Raw genomic sequence first — 13,668 nt, forward strand, 5'->3', positions numbered from 1 at the left:
TCAAAACAATAAGTGCTCTTTGGCCAAAAATAATGTACTGGTCAATATAAAAATGTAGCTAAAAATCAGCTGTGAGGTTTGGGGGTAAAAAAATGTAATTTTTCCATTTTTTGAACAGCTCTGTCCAGTTTACAAATTCAAATTGGGATCACTAGCAACTGCATTTGAGAGAGAGAGATTGAATCAGACTTTTCCTTGCTTAAGGCAGAGTATGTGTTTGAGTGGAGAGAAGAAAAGGAATCCTGGAGTGGAAAGGATGATTTTCTTTCTTTTAATTTTAGTTAATTGCATTATTAAATTGATATATTCCCCGGAAATTTGATTTTCAGTAAAGAGACCAAACATGGTCCCAGCAGGCAGTATTCTTCAGCAGCTACTTTTAAATGGGGAATACTAAAAAGATGCCAAAAGTAGCATTTGTGCAATATTTATGCCATTCCAAGTGCAGTCACGAGTAGATTTTAATTACTGGAGCACACAGATAATTACAAGTCCTTTAAAGTATTGAATTGTGGCAATGGAACAAATTGTCCAAGTGATGTTATAAAGTATGGGCAGGCCCATTACCCACCATCAAAATTATTGACTTGATGCCGGCTACATAACTTTTTAATTATTGTGCTAAAAAAAGCCTACCGGAGTTGAATTGATGTTCCATGTCTAGGAACACCAAAAAAAATCGTATCGTCCTAAATTGAACTGTCAGGTTATGGATAATGAAAGTAAAGGGGGAAAATCTCCTTTAATCTATGCACGTATAGGCACAGTTTAATTTCCGTTGTATAGCACAAAGAGCCTTATTAGCATCTGTCTTACTCAAGTTATTTAAGAGTGAGAGGAGGCTCAGACAGAGCCAGATCTTCTGCTGGTGAAAAACAGCATAACTTCATCAACTTCAGACATCAGCTAAGGATTTGGCCTGTTTTATATACCTATTTATTAATTAATTTACTGAGGTACTTTCCATTATCTACATAAATGTAGCCCTTGCACCATACATAATAGAAGAAATGGGCAGCATCTTGAAAAATGGACCTGCATACATAGCAATACCGTGTATATCCTGGAGACTGTATATTCTCTTCAGTGGAGGCACGCTACTATAATGAGGGTGCGGATGCTGTTGGAGAGTCAAGCCAATGGCAAATTAAATCGCAGTGGCTAATTATCCCATTGGTGAATTAAAAGCAGCCAGGGATCAGGCTCATTGGCACATCTTTCCTGGAAGGGACACTGTATAATGTATATACTTTATGTAATATAACACTCGAGATATATCATATGGTCTAAAGGATCTTCATTGCTTGTATAACTTCACAGAAATTAAAGAAACTGCCCCAGGAGTGAGTTTGGCCTTTGAACAGGAATAGGCCCTTCTGTGCCAAAGCTCCCTGTCTTCAAGGATATAGCATTAGTATCTCTTAAGTCATGTATTTTGCCCACTTGGCATATACAGGAGGATAATTTCTGCTCCCAGTGTTAGAGCCCCTCTTGCCTGTGTAAGGTGCGATTTACGGTGGCTTTGTCTGAGTCCGCCAATGGGATACAAAGAGCAGCAAAATCATTTGATTTTCATTTTCTGTTGCAGCTGGCTCTAAGAGGACCTGCAGGCCCAATGGGTCTTACTGGAAGGCCAGGCCCCGTGGTAAGTAAATGGCCTCATGCTAGAGGCAAAACTGACATTTGGAAGTCGCCTCTAAATTGGGCCCCTGGCATCCGTTAACGTCCTGGTGGTCGGAAGGCCCTTCACATGTGCACCTCCCTTCTGCACGCTAACACCTGCCTGCTGCCGTGTGCACTGATGCTGGGATTTGCACACGCAGAATACATACAGACCGTTGTAGCTTCTGCGTGTTCTCCCATGCCGGCCCACGTCATCATTACCTGCTGCGATTTCAGCCTCGTGGCAAACAGAAGCAATGCACAAAACAGTCTAAAGTACAAATAGGAAAGAGTTGTTTGGTATCCAAGCTTTGGTTGCCGGAGCATCTGTTGCATTGGGTGCTGTGGATTCCCAGCCAATTCTTGAGGTGCCTAATTTAGCAAGCCTTTTTCTTGACAGCCCATGTCTTCTGTGTGTCTTCACAGTGACGCAGTCTAATTAACTGCATTATACCCCTCACAGGGACCCCCAGGGAGTGGAGGAATAAAGGGGGAATCTGGTGATATGGGACCTCAGGTATGTATGAAAACATCACTTAATGTCTTCAGGGAGTGGTAATGATATGGTGTCTGTAGCTGCTAAGTGTGGGATTATGTCTCTTTTCTAGTAAGTGTTCTGGAGGTGGGAGTTTCTAAAGGGCAAGCAAACTTGGAAAGGTGCTGAAATATCCCTTCTGCATCGGGTGCATTCGAGTATCTGAATGCAGAATTGAGGCATCTTTAAGGAGAACTATCCAGGCTGACATATCAAGGGACAGGCGGTGCTGATTTCCAGCAAAGACTTTTGTGGACAAGTCCTGAAAGCCTTTGATTTACTGCTTAGTCTTAACTTGAGCCAAACTGCTGTTCAGTGCAATAGAAATTTTTCTTCCACTCCCCATGCTGTAGATTACAGGGCGGGTTACCAGGTTGAGAGTCATACATTTTCACACCTTGGTCTACTTACGAGTACCTTTAAACCTCGTCATCTCCAGTAGCTCTTCCACGGCCGGCAGCACATCCCAGTGTGGGCAGACACCTGAGCACAAGGTAGATGAGTGCTCTGGGAGGCAGTACCTTTTCGAGATAGTTAGTACTTCCATCCTGAGGACCCTTTAGGTCTTAGCAACACTCAGCCAACACCCATTCCCTTCCATGAGAAGCCCGAGCAAATTTGCAAAGATTGGTCTGCAAAGCATGTTGCGGGGAACAAGCAAGGAGCTCTTCCCATGGCTGCGGCTTTCATTTGAACACACGCAGAAGATGGGTGGAAGCAGTGCCTGTCATCAGGTGCTACTGTTTTTTTTAATCTTTTCATCCTTTTGCAGGGTCCCCGTGGCATCCAAGGACCACCAGGGCCCTCAGGAAAACCAGGCCGCAGGGTAAGTGCGCTCGGCATCTTAGATGTTCGTATATGCCTGATACCCACCTCCGAACACACGCTCCCCGGAGGTGTCGAGCACCTGGCCCTGGAGTCAGTCTCCACTGCGGCTTCTGCATCTGGCGCGTGCACATAATGGTGCAGTCTGAAGAGCTGGCGGTAGAAGAGGAGGGATGGAGAGAAGAAGCCTCCATAAGCTCTGATTTCCTTTTTTCTTCCTTTGCTTTAGTCAACCAAACCAGGTTCTCCCTCCCTTCTCCTTGGCTTAATGCTCAGTCCTATCACACCACTTTAGGTCCATTTCCACTGACTGCCCCAGGGTTGATCCTGCTTCTCTGCCTTGAGACGAGGTTGAGACCCACTGGGTTCATCTTGGAGGTAGCCTACAGCCTATTGATGCAGTGAACCAGCATTGCCACTTGGTCACATTAGGGTTTCAGCTTCCCCGAGGCATTGCTGCTTCTTGCTATAGGAAGAATTAAGAAACGACCTTGTGTGACCAACTTTGGGGTTGTTAATCACCACTGTCTCATTGCACTCCATGCGCACCATCACTTATGTAGCTTGACATGTATTGAATGATATTTTATTCATGTTTCCTCTCTCAAATCAGTGACCTGGTCCCGGTATCTCACGTTTGAAGCAGTTCCCAGCATTTTACTTGAAGACCCTGATTTGTGAGCCGGGCAAAAGCGGGCATGCAACTGCCTCAAAAACAGGCCATCATTTTTTGTCCCTCATCCCACAGCAAGGAGGCTCGGACTTAAATAAAGCTTCAGTCTGCCACAAACCAAAGAGCAGATGTCTCTGTGGTCTTGCTTAGCTTTTGTTCTTGTCTTTCTCTTCTCCGTTTCAGGGACGTGCTGGCAGCGATGGTGCTCGCGGGATGCCAGGGCAGACAGGACCAAAGGTAGCGTTACATATTTATATGCTCTTTGTGTTCACAGCTGCTTTTACATAGAGCAACAGAGTGGACCCCAGCCAAGTGAATCCAGTCCACTAGGATGGGAGTGATCCAGCAGTATCTGCTTCGGTCGGGGGGTCAGCACAACAGAGGCGGGAATCAGACACCAGGGCCTGAATGCAAAATAGCCGATGATAATCTCTCTCCTCCATAAAATTGTTTAACCAGAGGAACCCCATGAGTAAGAAATCTGTTCCCTCTGTGCGCGTGGTTAAAGAGCAAATGCTTTGGAATCCCAATTATGAAAAGCAAACATGAATGAACAGTTGAAAATGTCATGAAATAATAACTCCAGAAAAAATACCCATTAACCAGGAAAGGAAATGCAGATGGTGTGTCCTGGAATTGTAATGCCATGTGTTGATGGCAGAGATGCAGTTCTTTAGTTCCCCGGGATCTTGTGCTATTATCAGGCAAGAAAGGAGCTGTTTTCATCCACAAGTGAATGCAGAGAAAGCTTGCTCAGGAATTTCTCTATTGAAAGGTTTAAGTACTTTCTTATGTAAATACTTGACACTGGAGTAGATGTGGGAATGGGGGGAGGGTTGGTACAGGGAAAGGAAACTGCAAAGCATTTGTCCAGTCAAGTGCTTTAATGAGTATCTACTCCCCTTGAAGGAGTGGATGCCAAGAAAATGGGAACGGAGAGTAACAAATAGCAGCAGAGATGGCGACTAATTCCATCATGCAAGGACTTAGAGGGATGCTCTGGAGCTTGATAAAAATAGCCATCACTCATCTTGTTTGCTCTCTTAGTGAGCGGTTTTATTCTTCAGTTGGTTGTGGCATTGCAGACGTTCCCTGATTGCCGTGTCGCGAGGCTGGGGTCATGCATCTTGCCATGTTATGATGAGCTGTATTTGAGGGAGGGTTTATTTAAAAGTTAGCAGAAAAGAATGGGGGAAAGGGCTCCTGGATTCTCAACCATTATTTTACTGTGTGACCTTGGGCAAGCAACTTCATCCCTCACATTGCAATAGCAGTTTTCCCTGGTCGCATGGGTGATGTTGCCAAAGCAGGCGTCCTGGGGTGGAAGTACCCCAACGCATTTGACTTTTTCCCTTTGTTTTCGCTTTAATTCTTCACATTTTTAATCTGCAATGACTTGTCCAAGGCCAATCAGTTAGCTTTGCGGTAGCACTGGGACTCAACCCTGGCCACCTGACAGCATCGTCCTCTTCCTTGATCAAATTGGGTGCGAACCAGGGGCCTGATCCTGGGTGCACAGTGCACTCTGATTACCCATTGATTACGGAGGACTGGATTGATCCGAGAGAGTTGTTCTTTCTTTTAGCTTAGCGGTGCCAAGCCCTGCTTTATTCCCATACGTGACTTCTCAGCATCAATTAAAATATCAGTCAATATCTGCTGCCTCGGGCTGGCCTCCACCAGGCTCGACGTGTGCTGAGCAGCTTAGCGCGCTGCACCCCTGAAGGACAAAGGCAACCCAGGAAAGAAACAGGGACATGTCTGTGATGTCCCTTTTCCTTCTTTTTCACCCTGACTTGAGACTAGCTGTCAGTCACTGCACTGAAGGGAACATCCTCTGCAGCTCCAGAGTGAGGGCAACCACATTTCACATTTAGCGATTTTCTTTCTTGGGTCAGCAAACTTCTCTTCCCTGATCCTGTTTTTATTAACTCGGGCATCTGGTGGCTTTATTCTCCCCCGCTACCTTGAGTATCTCTAGAAGGGCTAAGCGGGGAAAGCTCTGGGCAGAAAGATGGGATGTATTATTAGAGGACTTTGGGGTGGAATTAATTTAAAAGGTGTTGACAGGCATGGGAAAGTTTGGTATTTTGGTTGCTACCAAGGGGCTGTGATTCACAATGGCGTGAAATGAAGGGAGTTAAAAATATAGACCGAAGAAACCAAATATCATAACTGCTTCTGCAAAGGGAGTTGCATGAAGCAGCGGAAAACTCTCCTGGGGGAAGTGGTGGAATATTGTTTGAGAAGCCTAAAGTTGGACTGGCAAAATCCTTGGTGATTTGAATCACGTGGGCAAGATGGGCTAATTGAGCTGTTTCATCTGTAATACTAAAATCTTCAATATTTGGAAAGGAAGGCGAAGCTTGGTTTCTTTGGGGAGACCCAGAGGGGGGCACAGTGGGAGGAGGAGTACCGATCCCTGTTTGACACTAAACTTCTCTTTTCTTTTCAGGGTGACCGTGGTTTCGACGGGTTAGCTGGTTTGCCTGGTGAGAAGGGAAACAGAGTAAGTTTTAGTTTCTGTTGTGCTGTGCTTATTATATTTAAAACTCATGGCTGTGCAATGCTAAAATGCAGGGGGTAATAAGGAGGGTTTTTTTGAGTGGCGATGGGAGTTGAACAGACTGCAATTAGACTCCAGAAGGGCGATTGCAAGAGAATGACAGGGCCTATAAAAGTGTGTAGGATGTGTCATAAAATCTTGTCTAACCATAGCTTTCACATGTTGAGAAGTCAAACAACCCTTGCAGAATCGCATGGGAGAAGGAAGGAAAAAAGTCTCTGGAAGGACTACAAGAACTCAGATTTAAACACACACACACAAAAGCAAGAAACAAAACCCGCTTTTAGATGGTGCCATTGTTGATAGAAACCCAGCCAAAAAAAATGGGTTCCTTCTCTTTGCTTTGTAATTAAAGAATGGGAAAAATTGCAAAAGACCAGCTATTCTGGCAGGGCAAGAACACCCCAAAGAATGTAGTCATTATTTTATAAAGCCAGGGGGAATGTTTTAAGAGTCAAGCAGATTACAAAGCGATTACCAGGCCATTTTGGGACAGAAAGGTAGAGCGTAATGGAGATGTTTAACACATACAAAAATGCTATGGTGCGTTTTGGGTAGCAGTAACAGCTATGTCCAAAGCTGAGCCCTTGTCCTCAAAGTCAACGCAGTGTGCATGGTAGAGACAGTGCTTGGCTTCCATACCCAGAATGACATGCCCCAAGCAAGTCTTTGATGGGTTGCGATAGTCCCGACAGACAGATCCTGTGGCCTGTTATTCTGTAGAGGAGATGCTAACAATTAAACCAGAGCCTCTGATGACACCAATTGCATTGCATCTCACGCATGCCCAGCAGTCGTCCTACAATATGCCCCATGTTAATTCATGCTAACAGTGGCGGTCAGCTTAGCATAGGCTATGATGACACTCCTGCATCCACACATTTCCCCTTGTCCAAATTTGTGGAGCCCCATGATCTGTGGCCTCCTCCCTACACCGATTCCTGAGCCAGGGTGTGAAGAGGGAGGGCATCTCTTGCAGCAAGAAGCATGGGAGGGGAAGGCAGTCGGGACATGCCTTGTCATGAGTCAGATGTGGAGGGGACTGCACACGGGTTGGGGATGCCACTACGGCGGATGGACCGTCATACAAGATGGTCCTTCATAACCCTTTGACCGCTGTTTAACTTTTTTAAAGGACACTAGGAGATTGGTGGAGGGGGAAGCTGAGTACCTCTGGGCTTAGGCAGGTTGAGGAACAATGAAGCAGAGTTTGTTCCTATGCCGTACAGCTGTTACGCATCATTGTAAGGGAAAATGAAGTCGGTCTGTCTTCTCTGAGACATCCTCAAAGTGGTCGATTCTGCCCTTTCTTTTCTAGGGTGAGCCAGGTCCATCCGGCCCCCCTGGAGCACCCGGAGAGGATGGGGAGAGGGTAAGTTTTATCTCTGAGCTCAGCGCTCCTTTGAATTAAGAATTAAGCCTTGTAAACAAGAAGCAGATGCAACATCAGACAGATGCGTAATGAAAACAGCAAGCAAGCCCTGGCATAGGACCTAATGCAAAACACTGATTGTCTGAACTGATAGCAGTTCATCTTGGGGTCTCGGAGAAGAAGAGCGGCCACCAGACACATGGTCGTGACTCAGCATGCGTTGCACTGGCCCCGACTGTGTTTGCTGTTGTGTCCATGCTATACTTGGGAAGTGCCACCAGGTACTGAATATTGCCCCTTGAAGGGGCTCTCTGGAAAGGTAAAATACAGGGTTTAATTTTCCACCTTAGGCTTTCATGGATTCATAGATATAGGGCTAGAGGGGACCTGAGCAGATCATCAAGTCCGACCCCCTGCCCTGGGCAGGAATGAATACTGGGCTCATATGACCCCTTTGTTTTGGCTTTAACTGGCTTCCCTTTTATACATGGCCAAGATTTGGATTTTTTCAGAATTTCCCCTTTTTTGGCCCCAAATGAAAACTAACAGATTTTAAATTTTCCTTTTCTGTCTTTCCTGTTTTCTTCTGCGCTCCATTTTGCAGCCCCAAATGGGTGGGGGGAGGGAAAAAGGTATAAAGGGAGGAAAAAAGAGAAGGGGATAGGAAGGAAGAAAAATATAAGGGGGCAGTCTTCTGAAAGTTGTTGTTTTTTTCCCCTTGGAAAATGGGGGCAGTTTATTAATTGTTTTGCAAAGGAATTTGAGAGAGGGGGAAGAAAAAGGGGTTGAATTTCCTTTCCAAATAAAACGTGCTTCCTATTTTACGCGTCCCTTCAATATGTTCCAGTCCAGTGCCGCAAGGCTTAGGGATGGGAGTTCCCAACTTCCTTGGGAATCAAAGATTAAAAGGTTTAATTCTGTTTCTGCTTAATACTGTTACATTTAATTAGTGGAAGCCATTGAGAGAAAAGCTCTGAGAAATGTGTAGTTAAGTGGTGTGATCACAGCCCCAGGAGTAAGGAAGGATCTCCCTGGGCTCTAATCACATCTCTCTCTTTAGCTTGGGATCAATTATGTATTTATTTGTTTCCCTCTGTTAAATGGGGTAATACCCCCACCCTCGCTGCACGCTTGCAAGGATTAATTCAGTGAAGGCCATAAAGTGTTTTGAAGATGAAAAGCCCCACATATCATTACCACGATCCTTCATCTGAACAATGTACAGGGGGAAGATGTAGTAGATGTAGGAAATGAAGGTCTTGAATGCAAAGAGGCAAGAAGAGCTTTTTTAAGGGAGTGGGGGAAAGGCATCCAAAGGGCAAAGCAAGGAGTAGCAAGTTTAATTGCGTGTCTTTATATCCTGCTCTTTTAACATGTCAAAATTGATTTCCTAATGGTGAGATGTGTCAGACTGGCATAGCCTCCCCGTGGATTGGTGCCCACCCCCTGTTCTGTGTAATTTAGAAGTGCAGGGACAAAGAAACGAAGAATATCCTGCAGGGATCGGTGGTGCTTTGACAGGAGATGGAGTAGATGATCTAAGAGTCTCCCCCCATTTTTAGCTCTGCTAATCAATCCAGAGGGCTAACAGTTTAATTCAGCTAAGCTGAATTCCCACGCTGGCTCTTCTATATTGGCGTCTCCATTCGGTTAGTTACTAAATCTGCTGCTCATTGACTTATATGCCTCGAATTGTTGCTACAATAGCCGGTGTGTTAACAACATCCATCTATATAAACACTGACATGAATTATGAAGCATCCTTACAGCATTTCTAATCTCCGGTAAATTCTCCGCACGCAGTATTAGCATCGAGGCTTATGAGGTCTTCCTTATGCACGGATACCCTTTTATTACTCCAGGGAAGCTGGTTTTCTGTGCGATTATTATTTAACAAGGATGAGATACCTTGAATGTGACTGAAATTTAACTGATTGACTCTCTCCCTCTCATTTGTCTCCTCTACTGCCAAACAGGGTGATGATGGAGAAGTTGGGCCCAGAGGTCTACCTGGAGAACCTGTAAGTACTTTCTTTTGCCGTCAGCACGTAGGTGTCTTGCTCTGCAGGACACCGGTGATTCCCGAGTTTGCAGTCCCACTACCTAACACTGTCTTTGCAGTAGAGATAATCACCAGCAACCCCACAGTGCGAGGCACTGCATCCGGATAAAATCTTCAAGGCGGCAAAGAGATACTAGTCTCTTATCACTTCCAAGTGAACAAGTTGTAGCCTATAGTTGATTTGACAGCTGCTGTCTGTCTTTTGATTTATGAGATGCCTTTAAGCAGAGCAACATGCCCTCCAGTTAATTTCTGTTTTCAAACTTCCACAAAACTAATTTATGTTTTAAACCACAAAACTTCTCACTGATTTTTTGTTTGTTTCTTTGTTTGTTCGGTCGCCATGACTTGGAAATTTAAAATCCAGAATTTGAAGCACACTGCTTGGCAGTGATTGGCTGCCTGAGTCACATGATGAAGTGAGCCGTGCTTTCGTAGGCGGCTTGCAGTTTAAATCACTCCCAGAAAGTGTGTGTGATATTTTGGCTTTCCTAAAAGTTTGAATAGGCACAAACTTAGCCTCGATTTTTTTTCCAGGCACGTGTGTCCTGGCAAAGCTTGGTTACACAAATATTTGTGGCAATATTGGGGTTTTATCTGTGCTGTCATGACTCTAGATATAAGCAGGCTACTGTTATAACCTCTGATACTATCCAGGAAAGATCCAGTTTCTGTAAGCCCCGGCAATGCTATTGGCACCTGGCAACCCACCTCTGCTTAAAACCCCATAGCCTGCAATAACTTTAAATGCATGCTCATTTTGATGCCCTATGAACAGTCCCATCGAGATCACAGTGGTCTCTTGAAACTAGCACGCGTTTTGCCATCGGGGCCAGTATTTCTCCCCACCGTGTATCGAGTGAAGTGCATTTGCAGACCTGTTCAGGATTGGGGCCCTTGCTGCTAATTGTGAAGCAGCTGAATTAGGTTCAGCGGGGGGGGGCATTCCCTCACAGAGATGAGGCTCAAAGAGTTGCAAATGCAACTGAAGCAACTTTAGCTAGAAAGTTCAAATAAAGGCTTGTGGGGTTTGACAGGATTCACCACGTTCGAGAAGCAGAATTCATTTCTGACACAACGGTGTTGTCAGCTTGAGACTTCTTAGAGCACCGTGGCTTCCAAACCCATTTATCCCTGACTTGACTGGTTACAATAAAAGCTACTTTTCTGACTCTCCAGAGAGGTCCCTGTGCAGCAGAATTGTCGCTTCATTAAAACCAGCTGATTACCGCGTCCGAAACATTTTCCTAGTAATAAAAAGGAAATTAATTACCTACCCTCCACTGTCAGCCTTGCTTTAAAAAGGCCCTGTTTTTTGTTATAAATACCAGTCTGGTGGTAGGAGAGTAACAGATGAGAAATGCTGGCTTACAGCTTCATATAAGCGAGGAAAGGGTTGGCATTTACAGAGTCATTGGAACTAAATTATAGATGGGGCGTCTGATTAACTTCTGCAAAAGATTCATCGACCCTGCTATCTCTTTAACACGTGTCTAAGCAATAACTTCTGGGTTATTAACTTCTTAAAAACATTTATGTGCTCAGGTGGTACAGGCAGGAAAGAGAAGTGTAGGTGACAAAGTGCATGTGGATGTAAAATAGCAATAGGAGGGGGAAAAAAGAGCAAGGGAAGAAATTCAAATTATAATAGAAAAAACCTTTGGGGCCGTGAATGCACTGTCTATAATTTCCGTGGACATCTTCTGCTTCCTGTAGCCAAAACCCACTTTCCTGAAAGTGAATAGCAAATAAAAGGGGAGAGGTGTACGGCCTGTGATGGTTTAAGCTTAAAATTTGGTGTTGTTCAGCTGTCACTAGACAGTTCAGACAAGGATGTAGCTTAGGGAGTTGCTGTTGTGCAGAGGCTTAAGCAAGTGGGTAGCCTTGCTGGTTTGAGTAGCCTGGGCCAACTCGCAGCAGTCATTTAAATGACTGATGTCCTGATGTTGCTAAGCCTGAGTCTTTCCAGGATCAGGCCAGCAAAGTCATTGCAGACTCCGACTCTCTTTTATTTTTAAAAGCTGTCATATTTTATCTTGTAACCTTTTTATTTTAACTCTTCTATGCTGTCCCTACTATCAAAAGCAATATGCAATATTTGGAGAGGCAGGCAAAGTGCCCATCAGTCAAGCACAGTTTTCCTCCGTGGCAATGAATGAGCATTGCTCCTGTAAATAGCAAGAGAGCGCCATCCATACCTAACCTAACAGAGGGCCTCGGGTTCAAATGCTGACTTTCCAGGAGCTCACATGCCATTTCTTTTCATGTGAGAGTCTGTCTGAGTGCTCAGAGAAGGTGCTGCACTTTCAGGGTAGGCTTAGCAAAAGTGTTGAAGTAATTAAAAGTAGGGGCTGATTGGATCGATGTTCTTAAGTCACTCAAAGGCGCTGAAAATACCTCCCGATCTTTGCTTTTTAAATACAGGGCTGAACACTCAAAACTTGCTGAAGTAACATTTGCTGCTGTGTCTTCCTCTCTGTTATTCATGTAAAATATCATCCACACACATGTGCCTGCCTGCCGCTCTCTTGCTCACACTCACACTTGTACTCGCACTCACACTTTTATTTACAGTGACATCCAATTCTAAGATAAGACTGAGAGCGCACGTTGCAGAGCTGACAAGTGATTGGCAGCATCAGCGCTCAGGATTTCAATGGGAAAAAGGGTCGCGTTAGAGTGATGCTGTAGCCATGGCGGTCCAGGAATTATGCAAGAGGCAAGGATATCATAGGGTGATCTCTTTTATTGGACCGGTTGCATAGTTGCGGTAGAGTAAGACAGGGTCTTGAATGCAAGATATTCATCTTCCAGGGAGAAATGAGCACTCAGCACCCTACAGACCCTAGGGAACATGCCAGGGGGGTTGACTGGGCCATTTGTTTCTGACTCTCTTTGGACCTGATCTAAGGCTGAATAAAGTCAATAGGACTCATTCCACTGATTTCAGTAGGACTTGGAAAGAGACCCTTCATATGCATGTGCATTTCCTTTTGCAGGGACCCCGAGGTTTGCTGGGACCAAAAGGGCCACCAGGTCCTCCGGGGCCACCGGTAAGTCGCACAGCATGCTCCACACACATCCCTGCTGTCTCCACTCAGCCCGGCTAGTTCAGCCCAGGTCCTACAGTTAGCTACTGACCGCAGGAGGCCCTTGCCCATCCTTATCTGGAACAAACACTGAAGTGAGCAAGATGCCCTGAGTGAGTTTAGAAGCCATGAGTTCCCAGCTTGGTCCTGTTGGGACATGTGGCAGGAGCTGAGGATCTGGCCTTCAGTTGGCTTGGCTGGCAAGAGTGCATGATAAAGCCAAATAACTTATGCTGTGCAAAGAAGCCCCCTGAACAATTCTGGACTCCCCGCTGGAGGTTCCTAGTCATCCCTGCTCCATGATACCATGATCGATACTCAATGAATGTGCAAACCCAACGTTTTTCCTGGTCTCCATGTATAAATCCCATTGCATTGCATTGCATATGTAAGAGTGTCCATTCTAGAAGAGGTCATAGCATTTTTATGACCATCTCAGCCAGCTTATCAGTCTTTATATTTTATCAGCCACGCTATCCGAAATATGCTGGACTAAATCCTCATGTGCGGTAGGACAACATAGCTCTGCTCACTTGACCCACTCTCTCTCGAACGGTTCCATACAGTTCTTTTGGTCCGGTGATACTTTTCTTTTTGATGCTATGAGTCTCTTTCCTGTCCTTCTTACAGTACAGGGGTCTCTGCAGGGGCATCAAACCTACAGGGAAAATGTTGAAATGACTTTCCTAAGTATGCAAACTTGCATGAATTCTTGAGTGAGTCGCTTTGCCAGGTATCTTTCGAAAACCATTTGTTTCTTTACAGCTGTTCTTGTCTGTCCAAGGGGCCTCGATATTTCTTTTTTTGTTGTTGTTGCAGCTTTCTGCTTTCTTGGCTCAAAACAACCAGATGTTTTCTTGACTTAATGCTGTTAGATTTATATA

General features: G+C 45.0%; 1 protein-coding gene across 1 annotated transcript in view; it reads left to right on the forward strand.

Annotated features, from left to right (window-relative positions):
• The window catches only part of LOC109314132 (collagen alpha-1(V) chain), a 224,884-nt gene that overhangs the window by 133,896 nt on the left and 77,320 nt on the right, over window positions 1-13,668 (forward strand). Inside the window, exons 14-21 of the mRNA XM_019541119.1 lie at window positions 1,589-1,645; window positions 2,126-2,179; window positions 2,970-3,023; window positions 3,879-3,932; window positions 6,151-6,204; window positions 7,580-7,633; window positions 9,610-9,654; window positions 12,695-12,800. Of these exons, the coding sequence (XP_019396664.1) occupies window positions 1,589-1,645; window positions 2,126-2,179; window positions 2,970-3,023; window positions 3,879-3,932; window positions 6,151-6,204; window positions 7,580-7,633; window positions 9,610-9,654; window positions 12,695-12,800 (478 nt within the window). The remainder of the gene's footprint in view (window positions 1-1,588; window positions 1,646-2,125; window positions 2,180-2,969; window positions 3,024-3,878; window positions 3,933-6,150; window positions 6,205-7,579; window positions 7,634-9,609; window positions 9,655-12,694; window positions 12,801-13,668) is intronic.

This window comes from Crocodylus porosus, unplaced genomic scaffold (assembly GCF_001723895.1).
Source record: "Crocodylus porosus isolate Cpor-Errol unplaced genomic scaffold, CroPor_comp1, whole genome shotgun sequence".
NCBI lineage: Eukaryota > Metazoa > Chordata > Crocodylia > Crocodylidae > Crocodylus > Crocodylus porosus.